This window comes from Bombus fervidus, chromosome 12, assembly GCF_041682495.2.
Source record: "Bombus fervidus isolate BK054 chromosome 12, iyBomFerv1, whole genome shotgun sequence".
NCBI lineage: Eukaryota > Metazoa > Arthropoda > Insecta > Hymenoptera > Apidae > Bombus > Bombus fervidus.
Window position 1 is genome coordinate 1,702,487 of NC_091528.1, and position 15,227 is coordinate 1,717,713.

At 35.6% G+C, this 15,227-nt stretch overlaps 1 protein-coding gene across 1 annotated transcript in view; it reads right to left on the reverse strand.

Annotated features, from left to right (window-relative positions):
• Dpr1 (defective proboscis extension response 1) overlaps positions 1-15,227 on the reverse strand; it is a 291,260-nt gene that overhangs the window by 42,024 nt on the left and 234,009 nt on the right. The window contains exon 3 of the mRNA XM_072013999.1: positions 2,375-2,594. Within this exon, the coding sequence (XP_071870100.1) occupies positions 2,375-2,594 (220 nt within the window). The remainder of the gene's footprint in view (positions 1-2,374; positions 2,595-15,227) is intronic.

The window sequence follows — 15,227 nt, forward strand, 5'->3', positions numbered from 1 at the left end:
TTACTATCACAGGAATGATAGAATTTTTATTAAACGAGTGAAACGTGTTTGAAACCAGAGCGATAGAAGGGAATAAGAATATATGTAGTTCAGAGTGTTACAGATATGAGAATGCCTGAGGTCATGGTGTGAATGAAGAGTGTATGATACGGCCATCCAGGGGTTTGGGTAGACATGTCTGGATGTCTCCTAGGAATGTCGCCTGGAAATGTGTGCATCGATTGAAAAAGATAGAGAAATAGAGAGAATAAAAAAAGAGGAGGAGGGAGAAAGAAAGAGCTTTCAAGAAAGCATATTGGATGGTTTGATCGAACATATCAAGGGCTAGGTATGAATTTTAAATTATATAATAATCGATACATAGGAATAATAAAAACAATAAAAAGAATAAAATATAAAGGAAAGTTGTGCAGTACCTACCGCTATACTTTATTGCATAAGATTATTTTTATCTATCTAATAATAGATAAATAATGTATCGTAGATACAAATTTAGAAGATACAGATTTCGTCTGCGATTTTGTAAAGAAAAATAGTAAGACCGCTCTCAACTGGAGCATCAATCCATACGACGCGCACGAAAATCTTCTCTTGCCAAAGAGAATCCGCCGAATACGTGAGTCAAAAACTCTTTTATCCGGGACCATAACCTTTCCTCTGTTCGTGTGTATTACGTCTTAGCAGTGCAACATGTCTCAGCACGTGGTATGATATCCAGCCGGTTCTCAGATGATAGAGGAAACAGGGTAGTCCTTTGTCAGGCAGTCTGTGCACCGTGAAGACGCATCGGGCATGCTCTGCATTTCTAGCCGACCCTTGTAAGCCCTGGTGCTTGTGTGTCGCGGGAATATTGCAGTCAGGCTGCGTCTGTTTTTGGACGTGATTGACGATTGTCAGGCTGGCGTTTCACGTCGATGAATTTACGACGAGGATCACCCTGCAGCCGACCTCCAGAGCCACGGCCTCAAGAAGCAGAAATTAATTGTCTAGTGGCTGACATTGCGTGCGACGCGTTCTTCCTGTCTCGGGCAAGGCAAATTCCCTGCGTCGAATTGTCACCTAGATATTTACACGTCTAACGTGGCGGCTACGAGTTGATCAACGAGTATAATTTTGACGGATGGCGTCGAAGCTAACGCCACAGATCAGCTTCGGTATACCGACTCTGTAGAACTGTAATTTATGGGTTCAATGTGCTTACCGATAATTTCAGTTCTACTGAAAACGAGTTTATATTTGGATATTATTTCTCAGTGACGCATCCCTAATTTTTAGTCCAAAGTTTTTAATGAATATTTATGAAATAGTTAAGAAGAAACTTCCTTATGATAATCAAAGTAACGCGTGTTCGTAGTAATTAAGGTTCTACTGTATGTGCAGTAGAACGTTTAGACTATATAGAGAAGTCATTGCTGAATCCTTTTTGAGCGTAATTTCAATAATATATGTTCAAATATTCTTACAATAAATATATTCACAGTGAATATGGATAATATATTGACGTATGTAATTATTGTTTGTACGCAAAATAAATTTTAGTTGTCAAAGGAGGAGCAATTGAAATCCTAACAGTTATATTCTGTTATTCGAACTAACAAGAAGAGATGGAAGGGACCTGTTCAGATAAACGAGTTCTGCTGTACTGCCCTTCTCCGTAGTTAACCGGAATAGATTTGAAGGTAGGTATTGCGTCTCGTATGATGAATATACTTGTTTCGCTTTTGAAAGTTGGCGCAAGTGATTAGTTTACTTGATTCGTATACGAATGTGTTAAATAATGACTGTAGTTTCGATAAGTGAATTTAGATGTACGGCCAGGTAAATTCGGTTCAGTGCAGCGAATATAGTTGTTTTGTTCTAGTTTTGAGATTGAAAGCTTATCTATGTTTAGGTTATGCGTTCAACCAGTTAATCTATTGATCAATATCTGAGCAATGTTGCTGAGTTCGGACTAGGATACAGATTGCTTTTGGCATCAGCGACGCATGTCCTTTTGATTTTGAAACCAGCTACCACTAGCAAGAAAGTGCATCTTCAGTTTATCTATTTATCGTGATAATGATTAATAATCCAACGAACTTTCATTATACTATCTTCTATCTTAAATTCAATATGAAGATTGATTTATTAAAAATTCGATTAAATTTATACTCCAACAAATATTTATTATTATGCAGAACTACAGAAGAGAAATTCAACTTCCTTTCTAAACTCAGAAAGTCAACAAAAACGGACTTTTACGCGTGATTTTCATATACATGGATAACCTCAGGATTGATAATCTCAGAAGAAAATATATTTTTTCGTTTCATATTATTAGCAATTGCCATTATAATAGCAAAATAACTTACTAACGAAAGTGAAAGAAACATACCTCGACGTGAGGGCATCGCTCCACTCGGTTTCGACAGCGATGCGAGGTTCGCCGTTTACGTCGTTTTCTGAATGCGGAGATGTTACTACTGGCTGACTACCACGGTACCAAGCCACTGTGCCTAAATCGTGAGGTCCTTGAGACATTAGACAAGTGAGCGTGAGAAGACTGCCGGTTTTCACGTAAATATCCGACGGGCCACTTATTCTGGCTCGTGCCTCTGCAAATAAAAATTATTTTACTCGATTAATCATTTATTTTTATGGTTAAGATATATATCGTTATCTTATTCTACAGAATTTCATGTATTCCTTGGGGATTCTGACATTCATGACGAACATTACCATTAACACGGCAACACTATAATTCATTATTAAGTATGTGCTTCGTCAACTAAATCTCGGTCACATCTTAAACTTTCAACATCGTATAACGTAACTGCAGAGCGGTTACAGGATGTAACGATAAGAAGCCTGGGGACGTTGAGGTGCGTCAAATAGTCGCTAAATGCTGCTTTCCAAGCTGTGTCAATTTTAGAGACTATTATCCGATATCCGATGCCGATAAATTATTCATATCGCGAGCAAATCGCGTCGTATATAAGCAGCGAGCGTTCAGTTATCCTGGGGATTCGGTTCGACCTACTTTGTGATTAGCACGCGAATGTTTCCTCGGTACTGTGCATTTATAATGGCCGAGCGAGTAATTATCGTGCGAGGAAAATTGTCGCCAAAGCGAAGAGCGAGAGGGGGCGAACTTTGCTGAAACACGCGCCAACTATTAAATCGTTTAAAATTGCAGTTGCTGCGTATATGGGTTTTAGCGATATAAAATAAGAGGATCGACGTCGACAGGGTGTGATTGTAACAATAGTATGAGGATTTGCGAAACTATCCTTTCATTCTCTCTAGTTTCCTGATATCAACCTCTAAATGGATCTTCAATGTTAATTTAATAAATTGTATTTATAAAGAGAAGCTTTAAATGCAAAAGATTTGCACAAGATCGACAGGGTGTGACTTCAACGATAGTTTGAAAATTTGCGAAAATGTTGTTTTACCCTCTGCAGCCTCTTCGTGTTAACTCTTACACAGATTTTCAATTTTAATTTAATGAATTGAATTTGCCGTGAAATGGAAGTGAAAGGGTTGAACTTTGAAAAATACAAGGTTTGAATTGAGCTATTCAGCGAAATACTTGTAATTTAAATCCATATGCTTCTGAAGCGAGTAGGCAAACCGTTGCATCTTTCTTAATTCATTGATAAATCTTCAAACAAACAGTTCAGACACAGTTTTCAAAGACGATATCGCGTATTCAGTTTTCATAGCGAAAGCTCCCTCTTTCATCCCTTCTTTTATGCTTCCTTTTTTCTGGTTCCTTTTTTTAGAAAGCACTCATCAATTTTACCATGGCCAGCGAAGGTTTCTATCAGGCAACAGTTCAATGACTTCAAGCGAACAGAAGAAGAATGTGTCTAGTCACTGTTGAGATATCAAATTCGTGCAAGAATAACGGGCATCTGATTCGCGCTATTTCACCGTGGGATTGGCGTATCGATTTTCGCTTTGAATTTCAACATGCCCCGTTAATACTGCAATTTTTGCATTCCAGCGTTTCTCGTCATTGTCTGGTATTATCGAACATTACCGGATGTTTTGGTTAACTTGCCACAGAGCTTTATTGCTATCTTTTTCGCTTAATTCAGAACTTCTATAATCCCTTAATCTGATAAAATAGCATTAAATATTCGCTTCTTGAATTTTATTTACGATTAGGAATTGACTATTTTAATATTTATTATTGAAACAATGTTATCTAAAAATAATAAGTAGTCGAGTAGAAATGAACTATTCCACCATATAGGAATGTGAATACAAAATAGTTACGATAAGCACGAAAAGTAACTTGCTAAACTTACTAGAGGAAAGAAAGTAATATCGGTTATATAAAAAATTGTTACACAGCCTGAATAATCGTGTTAAACACGTGATAAAATTAAAAAATGGCCCTACTGAATACCGAGATCTCTTATCGCGAACGATGGTTTGCCTAAATATTTTTGATTTCTGTGAAACATATACCAACTCTAAATATTGTGTACTTTGTGAATACATTTTCAGAATCGTTCCAAATTTTACAAATCATGATACCGTCGATGAGTGCACAAATTGTTTCGTCAGTTACTCTAAGTTTAAGTAACTTCATGACGAACTGCGTTTTGAGTTTCTTTGATAGGTCAGATACACAAAATTTGGCAGAAGTACGTAGACTTGCGTGACTAAGTTTCTTTTTTTATTATTATTTAATTTGTATTTTACAATTTGTGCAGCAGTATATTGGGTAAATTTTTCTAGCTTAATTGCTAAATAACATGTGGATGGCTACCCCCAGCGGGATACCATCTTCAAGTTTGTCTATTTTATTTCTTTAGCGAGGTCAGTGGGGTGTTTTCTCTTTAGTCTTCTTTTTATGAGAGTTTTACTCAGAGTTTTACAGCAGGCAGCTGGTTTGGTGTGTTGCCGTCCTTTCCTTGTATTTTTCTGCGTACCTGCCGATTTCACCTTTGACCGTTGGTATTTTTAAGTCTTTGCGTGTATCCTCGTTTCTGACATACCATGGGGCGTTGACTATTGTTCTCAGTACCTTCGTGTGGGACTCTAGTCGTGCGACTAAGTGTATATATAAGCATTCTAAGGTAAATATGTGAACCTATACAGTGGTGATACTTATATAGTGGTATAAGTATGATACGAGTCGCATGAACGACGTTGTATCGCAAGAAATCTCGTCTTCGGATACGGAGGGAGTTAAGAGAGAATAACGTAGCCGGTTTATCGATCGAACGTAGCCAAGATGTTCTCCCATTTATCATCGTAGCGATGAGCATGACTATGGGCCGCGTACGATGGTATCGTACACGCGGAACTCGCGATTACACGAATAATCGCGGCTCGGTACGCGCGTATGGGGATCTCCGCTATCGGACAAAAGCAAGTCCGATAAAAAGATTTCGCATGGATTTACCGTGTTCCGAATAAATGTTTTTGCCTGGCTACGTGATTTATACCGTCGTGTGCGCACGCATCATTGGCGCCTAGTTTGAAACAAAAGGAATTCACTGCGCTTGAACTGGCGCCCATAGCTTTTTTCGCTCGTTTCCCTTGTTCGTTTTTGAATGGTTTAATTATCGTTCGGTATTTTATTATCGCCGCGTCATTGCAAGCTTTTAGGCAAGACAAACACACAGGGGTGGCGTTTTCGATTGTCTCGCCACAGCTGCGTTCCACATTTTTGCGAATTATCGATCAACCGCGATCGTTTGAAGGGGCACGAACATGCATTTTTAATTTCAAAGTTAAGAAAACAATTAAGTAAAAAGTAAAAGAATATATAATAGGCTATGAGAAATTCGAATTAAACGTCCGAATAAATGATAGATACATCAGTTACAAGAACTATGTATAATTAAAAACATAGAAATTTGAATGTTGAGTAAAATAACAACGATATTTGAAAATATTGCGAGCTCTGTATTTCTACCAGAACTACATAAAACTTTAAAAGTAATAACAAAAAGAGAAAAACATGTAATTCGAAAGACCGTAAAAATCTGCAACGCTATATCGAGCATATATTCCTTTTTAATCGACGGTGTTTCACGTGGTGTTAGCGCTCTTCAATCTTTCACCTTTTAAAATACCGATCGAAAGCCTTCGTGTAAAAACGTAATATCCATATTGAATCAGGAAGCTGGCGATGCCATTTTTCGCCAAGAGGAATGATCGGTAGCACGAACACATTTTGTCGGATGTTTCAGCGTGTACTGCAGAACGTCTTATATGATTATAGCCCGTAAATGATGAGAACTACTAACAAGGCAGAGAAAACGGATCGTTCGATCAGATGTTTCGTTGAAGCAAAAAATATAAAAATAGCTAAAAATGACGTACTTTAAAATCGTACTCCGTTTTCTGGAAAATATCGGGCATTTCGGCTATAATCTGCACGAAGTTATAAAGATAAAATGACGCGACATTGGTTGGAAGCAAATTTACCTGCATTTCTGCAGATTGGCCATGTTAATCCCTCAATTATCGCGTGGAATATTTTAGGAGAAAAGGTTTGTCACGAGCCATCGTAATATCGAGATATTAAACACAGTTTTGTTAAAGCTACAGAAAAACAAAAAACAGAAAATTTTGTTTACGTACCAGATGATACAAGAAACCAACAATGAAAAAAATATTCAGCAAATCTGCGAGATTCTATTTCACCATTAGATCTTACACAATGGAATGCAATAACGACAATTCATCGAAAAAGATATTTCGATCTAAATATCAAAATACGACTATAAATGATAATGCATCAAAATTTTATCAATAATGGCTAATCAAAGATTTTTATTATATCTGAATCAAGATATGTTGAAACTATTGAATTATATTTTTATTAATACTATTTTCAATAAAGTTAAACAAAGTTGAAAGATTTATAAAAGGATCCGGCCATTTTACTTGCAACGATCTAGGATGATGGAAGAAGTCATACAATGCGCTTAATTAATTACTAAAAGTGTAACGCGCGTTAACGCCCCCCCCCCCCCCGATCGTCGCGGATAAGAAAAGGACGAATAGTTTATTCGAATTTAAATTACAAGATCCATTGAGATGAAGATAGGAGGGTAATCCGAGAGGCGGAAGATTTTTTCCACCGCTTAATCTTCGCTTAATGCGCGTTTTTATGGGATCTTTCACGCTTAACTGATGTTCGAACAGGATTAAGAGAGCAGAACCCTACGCGATGAGGCTCGTGAAGTACGATTCAGTTGCAGTCTGGCATTTCATTGAATGATTATCTTCGATGAATACTAACAATCGTGGAATTCATTTCTGCATTGGAATCAAACCGAATTTACGATTTAATGCAAATCTGATCGACAGAAAATGGGAAAATGGTCGAAGACTATTACATATGTAATACAGTTTGAAGATACAACAGCCTGAAGGTATCTGACATTGCTAATTTCTGATATTATTGGAAAAATAGGATTCTTTGACATCAATAGACTGCGGATATTTATGAACATTCAGATTTTTGCAAATATAATTAATACTTTGACTGCCACGCCGAAATCACATGTTCCGCTCAGGGCGCCACGGGAGTATTTTTATTATAATGCATATAATGGCAAAATAATAATAAATTGATTATGTAAGACAACATTGTTCCCCAATGGACCGTTTATCTTATTGGTGGTCACGGGTGACTACCGTGGCGCCTTGGTAACAGTTGATAGCGACATATTATAACGAGGCTTTATTTACTTCAACAAACCATTCGCATTGGTTATTTGGTCGTAAGCAAAACGTGCAGAATATATTGTTGAAACGTGTAAAGGTATTAGTAAACAGTGTTTGCTCATTCTATATATAATAGTAAGGTATGTTCACACTTCTAATTTCAATTATACGATTATAAAGCAGCATTTACGATTATTTTCTAAGATGTGTTTATAATAATATTCGTAGAGTACCCCTCAAAGATATGGATGCAAACACAGTGCATCCGTTAGATGCAAGATTTGTTCTCATTTTTTGTTTATTGATGTTTTAATAAAAATTGTTCAATGGTACACTTCTTGTTTCAAAGTATCTGCTATTTATCAGTTATATTCAAAATGTTCTAACTGTCAATTTTCATACAATTTTTACAACTGTAAGAAGTTCAAGCGCTCTGGTTACTAATAACCACCGTGGCGTCACAGGAAAAACCGTGGCCGGTCATATATGACCAACGTGGCAGACAAAGTGTTAAAAAAATGGAACCGAGACAGAAAATTTCTTTATTTACTAAACACAATAACAAGTATCCTATTTTAAATATCTCTTATACACATATTATACGTACGCTTATTATATGCATGTGGTGTGTGCATTTTTACATCTTCAAATTTCTCATAGATGCATAAGAGTTCGCAGTAAAAATTGTAAATTTTAAGTACATTTGACAAGCCGTTTTTCAATCCTCAGATCTGTTTCAATTTCCTTTAAATTTAAAAATTGAAATCTTTAGAAATATATCTGAAGTAATCCCGCATTTAGAAGCATTCACAGCAATTCCATATCGGATACGTGTGTATATCGATCGTCCATTAATATTGTTGTGAAAAATTGCGGTACGTACTGAATTTCACAACCCTACGATAAAAACATGAAAATTAGCTGAGTTAATAACGTAATAGGTAGGATTAATACCGTAATAATATCGGTATCTTGTATGTAATCGGAGACAAAGTACTTGGAAACTCAAACATCTGACAGTCCTTCAAAGGTTAAACAGTTCTGCAAATATATGTACACTGCTACATTCAGAAAGCTGACGTCGCGTCGTGTCGTATTGGTGTGACTAAATCTGTGGGACAATAAATGCTGAAATGACAACATGGTATCAAAATTTCCTATCAATTAATTGATCAAATATAAAAAATAATTTCTGAATAAAAAGTTGATTCGTATTACAAAGTATTTTTAGTCTAATTTTCTTAGTGTTCAGAATTTATTAATGATTCTTCTTATTTGTTTTTAATCTGTTCGATATTTTTATATTACGAATATAAACAATAATATTGTGGAAGATACGAAATATCTATCATTGTAATTAAGAAACCATGTATCTCTATGTATAAGGGATATTGTATACATTAACATTATATAAATATGTTATATGTATATAATTAGGTTTTTAAGTATTTTACCAAGAAACAGCATAAAATACAAATTGATATAAAAAGGGAAAGAATATAAGCGCTATCTTTCGTTCGTAATTAAAACGACCATATCCACATAGTTAATTCAGAGCCATTAATTACTTTTTAGAACAATTCGTTCACGAAATTAAATTATAAATTCAAAGGTACTGTTAATTAAACGTATGAATAACTCCCTTTAAATCTTCATATCTGTTTTCCAATGATCCGTTCGTTTCACAAGGAGATGCTGGATGCCAAACAAAATTGCTTATCGCTCATCCGTAAGAAACATCGTTTGCATTACTTAAAACACCCACCATTTATAATTTCTCTTTGATTTAATTTCGAAGTTTCGGAGAACTGTTTCCAATTCGAATAATTGATTAGTTCAATAATTGAATAGTAGATTTGTCTTTCCTGGAAAAAAGAAAGCTAGAAAATAGTTGTTATGGAAAAAAACAGAGCTCGTTCTAAATTTAATGAAATTGTTCTCCTTATATTGCACAAAACAGATAACAACATCATTTCCTTTCTTTCCCTTTCTGAAATTCTACACCCAACTGCGAATCTAGGTTAGAGACTCTTGCTTTAAACGGTTAAAAGAAACAAGAGACAGACTCTTTGTCGTTTCTGCTCGCTTTTTCAATTCCTATTATACGTGCGCGCGTGTATGTGTGTAGTAAGTTTAAAAAATATATATATATTATATATAGAAATATTGTTATATTGAGCGTGATATACTGCTTGCGTTGTTTCTCCAGAAAAGTACAAGAAATATGTACGTATGTACATATTAAAGAAATTTTGTCTTAAAATTAAAATTATTAATATTATTATCGGCAATATTTTTATATAAATATTTCATTGTAATAATGAGTAATTAATGTACATTAATGTATATTCATTGGAATAAATATTCCAGAAGAATTGAAACAAGTGAATTGTCAAAGCTTCAGATACAAAGTATGCAGTCATTATTAAAATTAACTGTGTCAGAAAACGTTTCCGCGTTCGTATTTTGCTTCAATTTACAATTATTACTAAAATTCCAAAGCCAATGCAGAGGTATTATTTAATTCTTTGAAATATTCTGACCTGTTTGAAATTTCAATAAAGCCCAAATTTTAATATTTGCACACTGCTAAAGGCCTCGTATCTATTATCTCGGCATAAAATTGTATAAACTCCAGTTCTATAAGTATAAAGAAAAATAACATTTCAACGAAAATATTTGAAAATTTATTCTATATTTTATGAATTTTATGTTGTACGTACAGTGTAGATTTTCAGAAAAATCAAAGTATTAGAAAATGTACAATAATACAATGTGAAATCGGAAATTCGTTTAAACCGGAAAGAGGAGATTTATGTAAAATAGTTAAGAAAAATAAAATTATTCGGAAATTTAACGTTTTACCAAGGATAAAGAAAAAATGGAAATTCGTTGAACACAGGAATATAGAATATATATGATTTTTATATTGTTTCAAGTAATTTCACAGTAATAATTTATACGTAAAAGTAATTTATAGTCCTCAGTATATAGTACTAAGACAGCCAAAATGTATAGTATAAACATATCATTTGAAGCAGTTCAAAAGTCGTGGTTCCTTACTGTGCACAGCGCACACTGTATATCATTGAGATTAAGACACATTAACCAAGATTGTCTGTACTATGATACGTATGCATGCTTTCAACTGCGTTCTAAACTTACAAATGTCTCTAGGTACGAAACTACGATACGTTTTCAAAATGAGGATCTCGATAAAACGAGACTTTTATCTCCATGCAACGCATTCGCTAATTAATGTCCTCGCGTGAATTTATTATCATCGCTATTGTTGTGCATATTTCGCTGAAGATTTAGGAGCGGTCGCCGCGACGAATGAACGCACCCGGCGTTGTTCGTTGCGAGAAAAGCTTCTGCGTACGTGGATTTTCGAGCCACATGAATCTACGCAGTGGATGACACAATAAAAGTATCGCCAGAGGTTTCCGATTGTTAAATCCAGCAGCGGTTAAAAAATTGCCAAGCTTCGCGAATTTTCCATGATACAGCTTCGCTGATTTTTTTAATTAATATCGGACGCTTTGTGTTTCCAAATTGGAGACTGTTTCATTCAGTTAACTATAAGTTAACTTAATAAAGATTTATTTGGTATCACAGGGATTATAATGATAAAATATTTATCAAATTAAACAGGAAAACCTATCACGTTCGATTGTACATTAAATTGCAATTTTACATCGGAAACTGAGAAAAATAATACGAATACCATAACTGGTTAAAAATTAATAAAACCGTGCACTAATTGAATGTTGTTAAAGAAAAAATATATATTTAAAATGATAATATAGTACTGTTAATAACTTTTCCTTTTTTTGTTTCTGAATATAATTGTACGTTATACAGTACGTTATTATTATTGTTATTTCGTGTCTCTTCTTCAGAGTAGAAATATACTGTACAGTTGTGTAAGTAGACAATGGTAGAGGCTTTAAAAGTATGAACATCCGTGCGGTGCAAAATTGCGGAGCTCATCGTGGAAATTTGCAAAGAACTGCTCGCGTGCCTCTAATTGCACTAACTACCTTTTCGAGGGCAGATTTATGCAGTTTCCAGGTCGAGGTGCGAGTAATAATCAACAAATTTTACATGCTGTGGAAAGTCTCTCGAATACGTCCACCATAGCAATGCAATAAAATTTATCATAAGAGCACGTGAATATATAAAAAATTACATAAAATTCTGCTCAAATAATTTCTCGTGAGCATTAAATAAAATCCTCTACGTAATAAAATGAAATATTTGACGTTAAATCATTGTTGATTTCCTCATTAATATTTCATATACATATATTTTAAGAAAATTTTTCTACAATTCTTCTTCATCTTCTGCAGAATATTTCCTAAATTTATTGTAAACATGTAAATTAATTTATTGTCAATGAGTTATACTAAAATCTATAGGGACGATAGAACGGATGATTGTTACGGAAGGTTGAACTATTGTTTTATTGCTAGGTAAAAATAGACATCCGTTCGCACTCGCTGTGTAATGTAACATACAGACGCACACACCCATGCACATCCCTTTTGACCTAAGCCTACGTGCCTCACAAGGACCGCACGTGGCCACCAGCTCGTCATCGTTCGCTGACCTTAAAATTAAACAGAAAACTATCGACGGTTGGTTATCATCACCGATAGCTATGTTCCCTTAAATTGTTTACACTGTAACACTTATCTTAATTTACATAACAACACTACAAATCTATGAAATCTAATTTACTTAAAAATCACATTCTTTCTTATCTCCTAGGAATTTAAATCAAACGTATTAATTAACTTTTGTGTTACCGTTCATCTTTTATTTAACTTCCCAGCTGTTGAATTAAAAGAATAGCGTCAAATATATTCAATTGCAAAAAAAAAAGAAAAAAAAATCGCAGAATTGATAACATTCTCATAGACCCACAATATGCTTATTGTCAATAATCTAATAATCAAGTAAAGATCAACCAAATGTCAATGATAAATTGTAAAAAAAGCACAAACATCTAACGATCACCTAAAATAATTTTGCTATCATCTTCATAAAAGAATGGTATTTATATCTACGTTATTCTATCTATCGTTCACATCAAGGCTAATCAGCCATCAAGGACAAATTTTGTAAAAGCACCAAAAATTCTCCACGATCTGCTACATTTCGTTGAAATGAACGGGTCGAAGAAACAAGGAACCTACACAACAACAACAAAAAGGAGAAATCCAACAAGACCCACACGATACCGCTCGTCGAGTTTCCAAAAAGAGCTAAAGAGACGTTAGGTGAAAAAGGGTGAAAAAAAAGACGTAGTGCACGGATGAAAAAAGAGTTGGTGGAGGTGGTAGAAAAAGAAGACGACGATGACGAGGGGTAGGTAAGCTTTGTAAGCAGCGGCAATGAGCTTACCTGAGGTACTTCTAGAATAGCAGTGAAAAAGAGTGAGACCTAGCGGTGGCAGGAGAAAAAACGCTGAAAGGGTGGCTGCTCTTTTGTCGCCTGCTGTGGAAACCGCCGACACCCGGCGTCGCGACGTTGCCCGTCGTTACCGACGATGCTAATATCTCCAGCAGAACATTAAGGTTTATTAGAAGCGAGCCTTCGTGCAAGCGAGCAGTTTCTCTTCTCCCTTTTCGTTGCGCGTTTCTTCTTACTCTTTTTACAGCACACGTGGACGTGGCTTCTTCTTTAATGGTTGCCTTCTAATCGTGCCTTCCTTCCAGACTTAATTGCGGGAAGCATTGCAGTTCGATGAAGAAACGAAAGTTTATCTTTTTTTCTTTCTCTGTTTTTTGGTTATTTTATTAGATCGTGTAGTAATAAGTTCATTCGCTTCTCCGAGCTACATTACAAGGAATATTCTATTGAAACGCGTTGAGTACAAAAAATATTCGCACATACGGTGGCTACAAAGATATTTGTACCTTGGATGCATGAAATTTAATAAATAATTCTTACATACATTTGGCATTTTGAAAATTAATTGAAAAGAGAATAAGATATGTGTAAATACAAATTAACGGTGAGAAGCATAGGTAAGTCCGTAGGTAAGTTGTTTTTGTTAAGGCATGTATTCACTTTTGATTCCCCTTGTATAATAGAAGCACGATCAGCGATGAAGTTTGCGAACTACCTTCACTTGCTACGTGAAGCATTTTCCAATATGTAGTTGTCTACTATACTAATCGCTTGCTTAACAAGTCAACAACGTAACAGTAAATCTTCGAGAAATTCAAAAGCTCAACTTACCGTCCCTTCCACTAGAATCCTGAAATTTTGAGCGCTGCTAGCGAAAGCCGGGTGTTAAAATTATACGGAAAACACGGATCCTAGCGTACGAGGTTATCGGCAAAATTTGAAAGCTGTGTAAACACAAGAACCATGATTACGTTCACAGGCAAGAAGCATTTTGACCAGGCAGATATGCGTTAAATTACATCGTTATGCAAATTGAACGATGTTGCCAGTTCTCGAGTCGACTGAATTGCTCGACCGGCAAATCCGATTAACCCCCTCCCCCTCGCGCCCCTTCGCGCCTCTTATAATAATGACACTCGTCTTCCACTTCGCAACCTAATTTCAGTGATTCAGCCTGCTGTATCTTCCTCGGACGATGAAGATTCCCTACCGAATAATTAGCAACGATGCAGTTCTTAGTGGCCGCCTTTTTCCTCCAGAATTCCGCGTTTAATTAATTGCCGGTCGTTTAACGTTTCGCTTTTTCGCGTTTCGTCGATCATCTCGCTTATTTTCTGTCGTTACGAGATGATTGCAGGGATTCTGTTGCGATTATCAGGGAAGCAATAAGAGAGAATAAAAAATGGGAGTAGTTTCGAGTGTTAGAGGGAAGCGGATGAAAAAAGGTATTCGAATTCGCCAGTCGAAAAAGGCTAAAATTGGTTTTTAACGCGGAGGCTCGATCATGCAAGCAACTAATTGCCGTAGAATCTTTATTATCCGAATTTCTACTCTTCGAATTATCTACTTGAGTTTCTGCACATTTCTACTTAAATACGTATACAAATATTAAATATAAGTTAAAACGCTTTAAATTTAAGTTATTGGCGATGCTTTCTACAATTCAGTGTGTCTACGGAACAAAAACACGACGAAAGGATATCCAACGTAGTTTTAATAACATTGAAACGCTTTCAAACGAAATACAGCGTGTCTTATAGAGATAAACACTTAGGTGTGTTTCATATAGATACGTGTACAAAAGGGGCACCGTGTATGCCGGACATTGTGGAAAATAAATTTCCCGCGTGATTGCACTGTCGGCAACTAACAATAGAGAAGCATATTCTCCTACAGGGCGTTAAGTTGTATCATTGCAGTATGCGTCTAATTGCACGCAATTCCTATTACAACTGTCGAGTGCATAAACACGGTTGGTTAGCTGCTGATGGAAGTTAAACGTGGCAAATAATCGATTTCGGTCAGGTTACGCGATATCGGTGTAAATTACACGAATAATCCACGATACGATAACGTATCAACATTTGCCGGCTACGGCAACGAAACGAAGCATCAGGAGAGCAATCAAC